The sequence below is a fragment of the Typopeltis vanoorti genome, chromosome 1 (genome assembly GCF_054136105.1).
Source record: "Typopeltis vanoorti isolate ZY-2024b chromosome 1, IOZ_Tvanoo_1.0, whole genome shotgun sequence".
NCBI classification, from domain to species: domain Eukaryota; kingdom Metazoa; phylum Arthropoda; class Arachnida; order Uropygi; family Thelyphonidae; genus Typopeltis; species Typopeltis vanoorti.
In genome coordinates, this window is record NC_143549.1 from 158,258,746 (window position 1) to 158,273,138 (window position 14,393).

At 36.9% G+C, this 14,393-nt stretch overlaps 1 protein-coding gene across 1 annotated transcript in view; it reads left to right on the plus strand.

Moving 5' to 3' along the window:
- The window catches only part of LOC150110579 (cilia- and flagella-associated protein 43-like), a 609,434-nt gene that overhangs the window by 251,051 nt on the left and 343,990 nt on the right, over nt 1-14,393 (plus strand). Inside the window, exon 12 of the mRNA XM_090401881.1 lies at nt 12,937-13,040. Coding sequence (XP_090258007.1) covers nt 12,937-13,040 — 104 coding nt within the window. The remainder of the gene's footprint in view (nt 1-12,936; nt 13,041-14,393) is intronic.

Consider the following 14,393-nt stretch of genomic DNA (forward strand, 5'->3'; position numbering starts at 1 on the left):
ATTGAAAATGTAAAGTTTACTTATCTAGGAAGCACGTTGAGTCAAGATGGTCGTTCAAAATCCGACATTAAATACCGAATTGCTAAGGCAACCGTGGCCCTACAGAAGTTAAAACCATTGTGGGGAGATAACAGAATAGCAATCACAACCAGATTAAGGCTAATTGACACCTTGGTGAATTCGAAAGACAGGAGTCTCCTCCTGTCTTTCGAGATGAAAACTTACAGAAGACTTTTTGAGAATTTCCTATACCGCTCACTCACGAAACCAATGAAAATGTCCGAAAACTGATTGACTCAATAGATGGGAGAAAAAGGGAAAATATTCTGACAATCATCAGAAGAAGACAGATGAAATGGTTCAGACATGTGGAGAGGGCTAATGGCATTCCAAAGCAAACCCTAGAAGGAGTTCCGGGATCAAGGGTTAGGGGCCGACCTCGATTAAAATGGACTGATAACATCAAAAAATGGACAAATTCCTCCTTTTCTCAACTGACATCAAGAACAAGGGACCGAGATGACTGGAGGAGGCCAGCAAAGAGTATCACCTACCAGCCATGAATGACCCGACGGTTCATTTAGGCCTATGGGAGAAGAAGAAGAAGAGGATATATTTTTGGAGATGGAGGAAATAAGAGATCTGAGAGTGATTGTGGATCTGAAATTTAGGGGAGACATTGCCAAAATTGAGCAGACAACATCTTCTCTACTCTTCATGGTACGTGCCAACTTTGCATCATCTACAAACAACTGAATATCTCCATCCAAATCTTCACCATTATCATTAATATACAAGTTAAACAGTAATGGCCCTAAAACTGACCCCTGTGGCACACCACTAGTGACTTTCCTTTTTCTGGATATTGCTCCCCCATACACAACTTATTGATACCTATCATATAACCAGTCTCCAATCCAATCTAATATACAATCCCATCCACTGTAGTTTGACTATCAACTTATCATGTGGTAATCTATCAAAAGCCTTTGCGAAATCTAAGTATATTACTGTGTATCCTTCTCCTCTATCCAAGAAAGCAGTCACCTTATTGTAAAAAGTAAGTAGATTACTAAAACATGACTCCCTTTAGAAAATCCATGCTGTCCATCAAAGATAATACCATTGTTGTTAACTCAATTCTGGATCCTTGTTCACACATGTTTCTGTAACAACTTAACTACAACACCTGACATGCAGATAGGCCTATAGTTTGATGCTTGATTTCTATAACCTCCTTTATGAAGTGGCACAATCTTGCCTTCTTACCACTCCTTAGGAACTTGACCCAGTGTAAGACTCATATTAAAAAAATATGTCAAGGCCAGCATCAACTCCCTGGCACATTCCTTCAGAATATGTAGTGATATATTATCAAGTCCCACAGCTTTATTTACATCTAGTTTGCTCAACTCCACATACACCTTTGCTCACTTACAGTCAGTCTCTCCTTCCCATCATCAACTGCTCTCCATGAAGTCACATTCACACGATTGATAGACTTTTATGAACTGCTCATTAAGTGTCTCCATCACACCTTCCACAACAGCTGTCTTTATACCATTTTCTCCAATCAATGCCATCCTTCCATAATCATTCTTTCTTTTGCTGTCTACATATTGAAAGAATTCCTTAGGATTCTTTTTGGCATCATTAGCTAACTGTTGTTCATACCTCACTTTAGCTATCCTCACCAACCAAGTAACCCACCTTGCCTAGTCTTTGTAGTCCTCATGGAATTGGTTATTTCCACTTCTCTTATGCTGCCTCCATAATGCCCTTTTTCTCTGTATCGCATGCTTAATCTCTTTATTCATCCATTTCACACCTACCTTATTTAACCTTCTCATCCTTGGAATACATTTAGACATTGCATCTACTAGATATTTTTTGAAAATCCCCCAAGCTGCACTGATCTCTTTTCCAGCTAACTCCCCCATTCCATGCTACACCCACAAGCCATGCCCTGAGGTCTTCATAATCACCCCCTTGTAGTTCAAGATTCTTATAGAGATGCTCACACTTGTGGCAACCACCCAGGCATTTCTTTAAATTTCTGGCTATTTTTTTTTCCTGAAATGACCCAAATATAGTGAATAGTAATGGCATTACTATAGTCTTATTTGGTGAGAAATATGATGAGTGAGAGAGACAGATGGTTTGTATTTTTTTTCATAATCACCCCCTTGTAGTTCCAGATATACCCTTTTCTTACAGAGATCCTCACACTTGTGGCAACTACTCAGGTATTTCTTTAAATTTCTGGCTATTTTTTTTTTTTTCTGAAATGACCCAAATATACAAATATAGCGAATAGTAATGGCATTACTATAGTCTTATTTGGTGAGAAATATGATGAGTCAGAGGGACAGATGGTTTGTAGATCTTTTTAGGCATTATAACTGTTGGACAACAATGTTTGGTGAATAAAGGTGAGTTTAGCTGTATGTCAAGCCAGGATAGAACCGAGGTTGAAGTCTCTGTTGACAAGGATTTTTATGACACCATTTTGTTGAAAAGGGGTATGATGGGAAAGTTTATATATGTAGAAAACCCACCTGTGTGAGTGGGTTTTCTGTAAACTGAGAAAGAAAGGATGCCAGTGCTCAGTTGTGATTAGAGTATCTAAAAAAAAAAAGCAGGCTGTTATTTTTGTTTTCTATGGTGAACTGGATTCTTTGAGTGCTGGTTGTTGAGGTGGGGAGGATAGAGTCTAATGTATCTGAGCCATTTGGCCAAATAGAAAACATATTATCAGTATATCTTAGCCAAATAGCAGGTTTAAGAATGATAGTATCAAGATCATGCTCCAAATGCTAAAATGCTCCAAATAGAATTCCAGTTCACTATAGAAAAAAATATAACAATAGCCTTTATTATTTATATGGGTACTCCATTGGAGTCCAAAGACTCATGATGGGAGACCCACTCTATCTATTAACACAATATCTATCATACATCTCCTTGAACCTATTCATCGTTGGGGGCACTGGCTTCACCTGTCTCCCTGCAAGGAGACAGGTGAAGAGATGCATGAAGAGTATAAGACACAGGCCAGAAGAGTGACTAGTATGGTAAGGAAGATGAAACTGGAATATGAGAGGATATTGGCCCTAAGATCCAAAGAAAATCCTAGGGAATTTTTTAGATGTGTGGCCATTAGGAGGAGAAATGACTGTGGAAGAATGACATTGTGGGATAAAAATGGGAATAGAGTGACTGATACAGAGGACATAGTGGAATAATCCTTATGTTCTGATATTAGCTGTCCTGCTTTTTGGCCATAGTAAGACAGTTTGCAACTACAAGGGGCCTGGTATACTCCAGGTAGGTCTAGGGGAGTGGCTGGTCCTCGGAGGAATGGATAAGAGATGCCAATTTTCTATATGGTTTGTAACAAGTTGTCAAGTCATATTATTTTAGGATTTTGTTAGGATTTTCAGAAGTACCCTGAATATAAGGAATGGTGATAGATTTAGAGTAGTCCCTGTTATGGAGGGGGGGGGGGTTTGAGGCTAATTAGTTTTAATATTTTTTGGATTTTATGGGGGTTGTAGCCATTGGCTAGAAAGGTGTTACTCTTGTAGATAAACTTATACGTTGGTGATACATAACTCTCAGATTTTTAGGAAAAGACAATGTATATTATAATATTAATTAAAAAACTTTAATTAATACTTCCTATATTTTGATAATGTTACATTACCAAAATATAGGAAGTATTAATTAAAATAAATAGGAAGTATTAAGGCTACAACCCCATAAAATCCAAAAAATATTAAAACCAATTAACCTCAAACCCCCCCCCCCCTCAATAACAGAGACTACTCCAAATCTATCATATTAATTAAACTCATATCATATTAATATTTGGGGTACTTCTGAAAAGCTAACAAAAATCCTAAAAAAATATGACCTGACAACTTGTTACAAACCATATAAAAAATTGGTATCTCTTATCTGCTCCTCCAAGGACCAGCCACTTTCCCTAGACCTACCTAGAGTATACCAGGTCCCTTGTGGTTGCAAACTGTCTTACTACAGCCAAACACGCAGAACAGCTAATATCTGAACATAAGGATTATATCTGTTTCCACCAATGCAGCCACTCAGGACTTGCTGACCATTCTTTGGACACCTGCCACAAAATATCCTGGAATCAGCCTCAGCTCTAAAAAACTCCCCAAACCTCAACAAATTTGGATGCATAAGACTACCCCAAATATGGGAAGCTTGCATTCTTAGAACATTAGCCCAGCAGCCAAGACTACTACCCAATTTAGCCCACTAGGTGACACCTTTTAGGACTGCCTTCAGTTGTTGTCTTCAGCCATATTTGTTTAGTGTTAACACCTGAATGCACATATCATTATTTTTATGTTCCCTGAAGATGGTAATATAACATTATTGAAATATAGGAAGTATTAATTAAAGTTTTTTAATTAATATTATAGTATACATTGTCTTTCCCTAAAAATCTGACAGTTACAAAGGTTAAGAATAAGTTAAGTTCAGTAGTAAGGGCATTGTTATCTGAACTGATTAATTTTGTCCTGTTATATAGGTTTTTTATAATCCCATATTGTTGGGAGGTGGGGGGGGGTTGATTGCTGGTGAATGTATCTACCTGTATGCGTAGGTTTTCTGTAAAAAGAGAAAGCCAGGAATCCATCGGGCTGGCATGTAATCAGAGTGTCTAGGAAAGGGAGATTGTTATTGTTTTCTTTTTTTCCAATGTAAACTGAGGTGTTGATTGTTTAAGTGTGATAAGAAGTTGTAGAGTGTGTCCAAGCTATGTGACCAAATAGCGAACACATCATCTAAATAGCATAGCCAAACAGTAGGTTTAAGTGGAGCCGAGTTTAACCCTCTTCCTATTATATAAATAAATGGCCTACTTTCATTGACCTGTTCCCTAATTTTCTAATGATAGCACTCTCTGTGCATTCTATTCTTGTGACATCTTGAAGTTTGAAATGCTAAACATCTCAATCTTTCAGATCATAAACAAGCCCTAAATATCTCTCTATCCCATCTTGAAAAGAGATAATAACCACCTAGTCACCATTAATGTATCCAAAACTCAGTTTTATCTCTTTTTTTTCACAAGAATGACCTTAGCTCTTCTACTTTTACAATCTTCAACTTAAAGGTCAATGTTGGATCTCCATTCTTGGATTGAGCCTTACTCCTAGTCTTGATTGCTATAATGACATCATGTCTATAGCATTTTCAGCTTCCAGAAAACTTGATACCCTCTTTTTATCAAGACTGTTTTTTATATGCCCACTTACTTACTCCATACGTCTCAAATATGATCAGCTATGGAATACTGAACTCACATTTGGAGTAGTGCACCTAAAACTTCTCAAAAAATTCCATTCCTGATGCTGTTCAGAAGATTAAGAACTCTCTCTTCAGGATCTCTCTCTCACTGAGTGACTGTATTTTGCTCCTGTCTCATAAACAGTTTCTGTATTGTGTCTCTTTTACAGAGGTGTGTTGTTCTGCTGAACAACACATTGTCCCTTATTTCTGCTAAACCTACAGCAACATGATCATGGGTTGCCCAACATCCTCTTATATTAAACTACTGACTCATTGAACCAGCTACTCCCAGTCATCTTTCATTTCATTCCACCTACATGCAGTCAAATAGTCTTCTGTATGAAGTATTTCCTCAAGCCTACAACCTGTAGCTCTTTAAGAGGAATGTTAACCCTTGACCTCAACCTGCACACTGCACATATTTGTTTATAGGCTTTGCAGCTTCTTGTCTGTGGGAGAGAGATTAAAAAAAAAATGTTGTCAAGCCCTTCTGCTTTATGAATAACAAGTTTACTTAAATTCTTTATATACTTGGTCATATAAATGATATGCCCAAGGATGCTGGACTGCTGCTGTTTTTGTTTTAACAGGCCAAACAGAAAGTGGAATAATGATGCTTGCCATTTCACTGAAGCAGTGACCACAGAATTATCTGTAGAAGAGACTTAGAGCAAATATAGTGCATCAATGAAATAGATGTTAATGTGAGGTCTGAGGGTTTGAGGAAAGATCATTTATGAGCCCAATTATTCCTCTCTGGATTGCATTAACCTCTTTTCTAAGGAGTGGAAAGAAGACAATAATACCATTCCACAAGCATGTTTCTAGGATAAAAGTATCAAAGTATAAACCAGTCTATATATCTGCAGTTGTGGTCATAGTATTTGAAAAATTGGTTAGGAATAGAACACAAGATTGGATTGATGAAGATAACATTCTGTAATAGTCAGCATATAAAGGGTAGGTCTTGTTTTATGAATCTGCTTACATTTTATGATAATGTGATGAATATGTTGGATAAGGGAGATTTGCTTAAACTTTGCAAAGGCATTTAATAGATTACCACATGACAGATTGATGTATAAGCTTCTGAGGATGGGATTAGATAACAGATTGGTTAGATAGATTGAAGACTGGCTCTCTGAAAGATACCAGCAAGTTGTTTATGATTGAGCATTGTCTCAGAAACATTATGTGACCAGCGGCATGCTTCAGGGTTCTGTTCTTGGGCCCCTACTGTTTAACTTATTTGTTAATGATATTTCATGCAGATTGCTTGCAAAGCACATTGCAAGTGTTGCAAAGACTGCACATCATATTGCTCTTATGCTAAAAAGTATATTGACATGTAGGATAAGGAAGTGGCACTAGTGTCTCTATATAAGACATTGGCCTGATCACACATAGAATATTGTGCTCCAATTTGGTTGCCTAGTTTTCATTGTAATGTGGAAACATTAGAGAGGGTTCACAGATGAATGACCAAAGTGATATCAGAACTCTGAAGTGGTGCTTATGCAGAGCATTTGAAGGAATGTGAATTAAAGAGTTTAATGGATAGGAGGAAAAGAGGAGATATGATAGTGACTTTCAGATTAGTTAAGGGATTCTACCAGATTAATACAGTAGAAATTATAAAAAGAGTGGATGTTAAGATGGGAAGAACGAGAGGTCATCCCTGGAAGTTGTATTAATAAGTGGTGAAGAAGAGTGTGAGGAGTAGATTTTTTGCATGGAGAGTTGTTGGTGAGTGGAATGCATTGCCACAGTGCATTGTGAATGCAGGGAGTCTAAATAACTTCAAAGTTTATTATGATATGAATGTTGCTGGTTGAGTGGTCCTCCCATGATAAGCCTGTTGAATCCATGGAGGCTACCAAAATAATAATAAATGCATAATAATAATAATAAAACAGATATGAGTTTATAAATGAAGTTGCTTTCATGGTAAGTCTTCCATCCTGATCGATGGTTTCATCTTGAGTCAATGAAGGTATTGGTTGTCTGTCTCTCTATCTCTCTCTAATGACATTCTGAGTATCATCTGTAGTTGAAAGGTATATTATTTTTATTATAGTAAGTTTTAACTGAGTTTTAATTGTGGTAAAAAAAATAAAATAAAAATTATGGATGGAAATAATTGTCTCCTGTAAGTTTTTACTGTGAGCCTCTGTAACTCAGTTGTTTTTAATGATACCATTTGGTTGGAATGACCTGGGTTCAAATTCCACCTAGTATGCAAAGAACCTTTATCAGGGCTTTTCACCTGAAGGTAAGTTATCTGGTCTCGTGGAGTTGGCAGAGTTTCCCCTTCCAGAAACTCAGTGTTTTTATTTCATAGTTTACATACAAATATACTAATAAGCATAGGGCTAACCATATTATTTTAGAATTATGGTTATATACAAAGTAGGTCATGGGTGCTTGAGTGATTTTAAGACCAATTGATGATGATGAAGTTGTTATTAGACCATGTGCAACAAAAACAATCTCTTTTATAGTTATGGTTGAGTTCTGTATGAGTATTATTTTAAGGATTCATATTTTTGCACTAACAAATAATTTTTTGAAGAAAAAAAAAGTTATAAATTTAAAGCCATGCACTGGAGTATTTATTCTCTTAAATAAAAAATATCAATTATGTATATTATTGTGTCATTTTTTTTCTAATTCTTATTATTTTTTGCAATTCATTTTTGGTGATTTTCAAACAAGTGCTCTTTTTATAATATTTTTAATAATAACTTCCGTGACCTGTCCAGTCACGGAGTTGACCACAGTCGGATTGGTCCACAGGTGGTGGATAGTTGATCACCGATCACCCCTTACATATGGTGGGCAGCTGCAAGATAAGCAAGATAACCTGATGAATAAGCAGTGCCAGCCCAACAGCAGCACTGCCATCAGGACTAGTACTTTTATAATCTTTTTAATAATCACCTTTTTAATATTTTTAATAATAATCTCTTCAACCCATCCCATCCAGTCACAGAGATGAGTGCAACTGGATGCATCCACAGGTGGTGAATACTGGATCATCCCTCAGATATGGAGAGCAGCTGTGAGATAAGCATGGTAACCTGACAAATAAGAATTTCCAAACCAACAGCAACATTACCATCAGGGCTGGAGTGGCCCTTGAAAAGGTGTCTCAAACCAAAATGTCACAGAACCCTAAGATAACAATGTGATATGGTGCCCTATGTTGTCATTAAATAAGCATGCCTTTCCATCCCTGGAAGTTGCTCCATCTCAAGAATAACCTCTATTTTGAAGATTGATGGTAGCAACTTCTGACTAATACCTTGCCTTTGGGTCAAATGCCACCTGCTGTGTCCTGGACACTACAAGAAATGAGCACACAGTATCAAAGTAGATATACCAGCTCGAATGTCACTGGGTCAACAAGGTTTGTGTCCATAGCTTAAGCATAGAGCTTTTCACAAGAAGTCCATGACAGTCTCCCAATCATTTCATTCATCTTAAAAATGAAGAATCACAACCAAACAAGACCATTGGGAATTGCCTAACTGCTCCAGTTGAATATTGAGGGATTCACTAGATCAAAATCAGAGGTACTAAATAATATCCTTACCAGGCACAAAGTAGCCATTGTTGCTAACAAGAAACTCACCACACCCCACAAGGAAATATTACTGTTCCTGGCTACGTTCTTCTCACTGATAAACTTAATGAAAGACATGGCTTGATGCTCCATGCAAATGTAAATTTGGAAAGAATTTGAATTTCTGGATCATTCACAAAGTGACTGATCAGCATCTTCTGCTTGACTGGCCAAGCCCAGCACTTCCTCAACCAGCCCATCCTGGCATCATAATTGAAGGTATCAACTCGGATAGTACATTATAGGGATATAATAATGAAAAAAAAAAAACCCCAGCCATGCAATTGACAGACTGGATGTTATCAAAAGCCGCCACCTCCTCTATTACAGCAAGCAACACAGAACCTTTAAATCTGTAAGATGGAGATCAGAAACAATCCCCTGACCTCTTTTTTACCACCACTGATATGAACCCTTTTCACCTCAACCTATCAAGTATTGCCTCCTTTTTTCCCACAGCCAGCACAGACCCTGCTTAATTGTTGTAGGACTTATAATTCCCAGAATAAACAGTTTCCCATTACCCTGATGGAATCTCAGGAAAGCAAACTGGCCAAAATTTACTGAATTAATTGAAAAAAACATCAACATAGTTCTGCCTACAGTTGAAAACTATAGAAGATTCACTAAACTTCTCATAACATCTGGAAAGAAACATATCCCAAGAGGATACAGAAAAATTTACACACCATGCTGGTCAACTGAAAGTAGTATTCTTCTGGCTGAGTATGAACAACAGAACCATCCAGACACTGCTTCTACTGTCTTAAGGTTGGATGATGGTAGAAGAGCTCATTGGCATGAATAAATTAGCAACCTGAACTTCACCAGATCAAGTCCCAACTTGATCACTGCTCTGTTGACTGAGAGTTGTCTGTTCACTCCAAACAGAACTAAAGGAAAAGAAATCCCTAATAGTATTGCAAAAATCTAAACCTAAAATTACCAGATACCAAAAAAAAAAAAAAAAAAAGAGATCCATCGTCTTTACAAAAAATGTTTTCTTACCATTTCCTTCATCTACAGCAAACTCCAATTAAGTAACTCTAGATGAAATTGATGCAGCACTCAAACTAATTAAAATAGGTAATGCTCCTAGCATCGATAGCATCCTTCTAGACTTTCTTACTCACCTTGGCCCAATAGCAAAACCTTGGCTATCAATAATAAAGGATGAACAGCTCTCAAAACTTTGGCATGAATCACAGATAATAGTTTTGTCAAAACCCAATAAGTCAACTCATGACCCTAATGATTACCACCCTATAGCATCACTCTGCACTCCATACAAAATTTTTGAAAGGATAATCCTCTTTAAGATTTCTCCAAAAATAGAAGCTATCTTACTTAGTGAACAGGTTGGGTTTAGACCTGGCAGAAGCTGCTGAATACCCAAAGCTGGATACCAGAAGGATTTAAAAACAGGTACTGCCTCTGTAGACCAAACATTAGCTTATGACACTGTATGGAAGAAAGGTTTAACGTATACTGGCCAAAATTATCTGCTACCAAAAAGCTCTAAAGTTGCTAGAACAAATGCTCTCCAAAAGTAAAATAAAGGTTCATCTGAATTCACAAAAAAAGTAGAACATTTATCCTGCAGGACGGATTGCCACAGGGACCTATCCTCTCTCCCTGGTTAAATTCAGCTGGGGCTCTCCAGGGTCAAGCCCCGAAACTTTTTATGCACCTGGCTCAGACCTGGAACATTTTTTTGTTTTGTGACTTTTTTCCCTTAATGATAATTATGCTTGCATTATTGTGTTATTATTCAACAGTTGTTTACAGTTTTGAATGTGTATATAAAGTCAATATCAACAGTCGCCTGATTACGAACGTGTGATGAAAGGGATGGGGAGGTTTGGAGCTTCCTGTAATGTGTTATCTTGCAGCGATTGACAAGCAAACATTATTGCAGCATAGTGTAGCAGAATTTTGATAGACCCATAGCAATATTTTGTCTTTTCTGGTTGGAAACACTCAACAACAGTCAGTAACCAACAATAGAACAGCAGATTAGCAGTTGATTAGCAGACAAGCATGAGGAAAATCGTGTAATATTTTTGTGTTTATGTAGGCCTCCATTTCAATTATGGATAAGTACATTGGTGCCTTCTTTAAACGGAAAAATAGCTCAATTGACAGTGATAATATAAAATGAGTTTGTAATGACAGTTTGTGTGTGGTTTCTGAAGAGAAAGGTCTGTAATGAATCTACAGAAACACAGGATTCCCATCAGTTGCAATGCAATAATATTAATACGTTGAATGAAAAGAAAGATTTGCTGACTTGCTGGACACTTGATCAGTGGATAGCATTCAAGGGTAAATAATACAACTGATTATTTTGTAAGGACAGAGGTTTGGGATGTATAACATGTGCAGAGGTATACAGATTCTATGGGCAAGTTCTTCACATCATGGTATTCACATAGCATCAGAGTGGAAAAATGGATTAATACATATTAAAGGTTAAGGGTCTAAACAATGCTAACAAAAGCAACTCAGAAAGAGAATTTGTGAACATAGAGATACCAAATCTCACAAAAGTGCAGAAGTAATTATTAGAAGTAAAAGTGAGAATTCATTGCAACACATTGCAGAAGAACAGAACTCTTTAGCTCACAAAATCACGTGCCATGCTTTGCACTGCCTTTTTTTTTTTCATTGCTCATATAACCTAACATTATCTTAAATTGAATTATCTTTTAATATGTTATAAGTATTATATTAATTTGTAATTTCGTATTTGTATCTGTCTTTGTATTTAATGTTTCTGGTGGTGTGGAAGAGATGGCCTGATGGCTTTAACTCCACCAGAATAAATAAATAAATTAAATTTAAAAAAAAATGTTGTGACAATCTAGCAATAGCCTTACATTTATGATCCTTACTTTAATGGCCCCAGAGCTTATTTGTTTAGAATTTAACCACTGCTCTCCCAGTTTTATTCAACCTGTACACAAGTAGCATCCCTCCAACAGCTAGTTGAAAGTTTATCTATGCTGATGGCATAGCTATTGCCACCCACGACAGTACCTTCCAAGCCTTGAGGAAACACTGAGCATGAACTGAGCTCATTACAAAATTACTTGGAAAGCTGGGGACTATCTCCTGATCCCAGCAAAACTGTTGTTTCTGCTTTCTACCTAAAGAACCACAAGGCTTATAGAAAACTAAAGACAAACTTCTGCAACAGGACTCTAATCCATGTGACACCAAGTACCTTTGGTGTCACACTTGACTGTAGTCTAACTTACCAAAAACATTTGGAAAATACGAAGTTAAAAGTATCTGCCAAGAACGTCATTATGAACAAGCTGACATAAACAAAGAAATAAAAAAAATCAGAAATAACATGTATTTTTCTATACATCAAGATATTTCTCCACCTTCATTGCATTGCATTGCCTTACCCCATATTTTCTATATGGCTAGCAGAAATACCAGATGACGGTCCCTAGGACTGGTGGAGAAGAATCTAGAATGAATTACAAGTACCTGATTACATATCCAACTATCAAGCCTCTAGGATTCAATCTATCTTGACAGCTCTGGAGCCAGCTAAACAGATTTAGGACCAAAGAAGGATGCTGTGCTTGCTTATTATATCTGTGGGAAATTTCACAGTCACCCTTTTGAATGTGTGCCGCTGTTCAGGCTATGCATCATATCACTGATGACTGCCTCACACACACACACCCTGGAGGCCTCAGGAACTTGCATTTACTCCCATGGACTGAAGAGCCATTGATTAGCTAGCTGAACTCTCGGTCTGTATATAGTTTTGCTCATTAATTTCTGTATTTTTGCATATGCTAAATAAATAAATAAATAATATTTTTCTAATTTTCCTGATTTACATGCAGTATTCTTTGTTTTTGTTATATAATACCGTATTTCTCTATGTTTAAATATATTTGCCAAATATAATTTATATCATGTTATACTTTTGTTTCTACTTTTTACATGGATGATTATAGGCTTGACTCTTATGGAAAGTATCTTATTGTGGGATGCATTGTTGAACCTATTTACATAGTTTCTGGTTTGCCATCAAGTGGGTTCTCAGTATTAGGGAATGTGGGTAAGTATGTATGGTATATTTTTATATTTACATTGTCATCTTCATTAAACACTGTTAATATTAAAAAAAAAAATATGAAAGCTTAATGAAGTACAAAGATATCAGTTACAAGACAATTTTACATTCTTCTTTTCAGACATTTTCTGTCCACTGCTGGATGAAGACCTCCTCCAGTTCTTTCCACCTTTCTCTGTTCTTGGCAATGGTTGACCAATTTTCACCAACAAAATTTCACAATTCATCAGTCCTCTTCTTTTAGGATGTCCTCGGTCTCATTTCCCTTCTTTTGGAATCCAGTTCATTAGTATGGTGATCCATTGCTCATCTTCTCTTCTAGATAGATGTCCAGCTCATTTCCATTTTAGTCTCTTCTGGTAAAGAATGATGTCAGTGATGTGAGTCTGGCTTCTTATCCAGGAGTTTTGTTTCTTATCTTTTAATGTGATGCCTAGCATCAACCTCTCCATTTTTCTTTGAGTTGTTAATTTATTTGCCAGTGCTTTTTTAGCGACCAAGTTTCACAACCATATGAGATGACTGGAAGTATACACTGGTTAAATATCTTCATTTTAAAACAGAGTGGGACATCATTGTTTTTGAAAAATACTTTTCAATTTTCTGAATGCACTCCAGGCAAGTTGAACTCTCCTATTTATTTCCTTTTGGAGTCCACAGTTTAGATCAATGAGATGACCTAAGTATGTATATGAAGAAATTCTTTCCAAGAAATTGTTTTCTATTATTATGTTTTTTGGTGTTACAAAATTATTATTATTATTATTATTCAGGCCTCCATTGAATCAAAAGACTCATCGTGGGAGGTCCTTTCTAAGAAACACAGGTCTATCAAGACTCATCGAGGGAGGTCCCTCCTAGGAAACACAAAGTCTATCATACCACTCCTTAAACGCATTGACTGTTCTCGATCTCACCACTCCATCAGGCAATGCATTCCATTGTTCAACCACCCTCCATGCAAAGAAACCACTTCTCACAGTTTCATTTCGTAACTTCCAGGGATGGCCCCTTGTCATGACTCCTTCACACTGTTCAACCAAGGAACTCCCCAGTGTCAATCCTGTAACCACCTCTCAACAGTTTAAAAGTCTCTATCATATCGCCTCTCCTCCTTCTATTCACCAAACTCTGCAGTCCACACTCTCTCAGCCGATCCTCAAAACTAGCATTGTACAGTTCTGAGATCATCTTTGTTATCTGCCTTTGTACTCTTTCCACAGTTAATTTATCCCCTTCAAATCCTGGGGACCAGATCTGAGAACAATAGTCTAAGTGTGGTCTGATCAGAGTCTTATACAACAGAATGATAACCCCTTTTCTCTCTTCAGGTTAGTG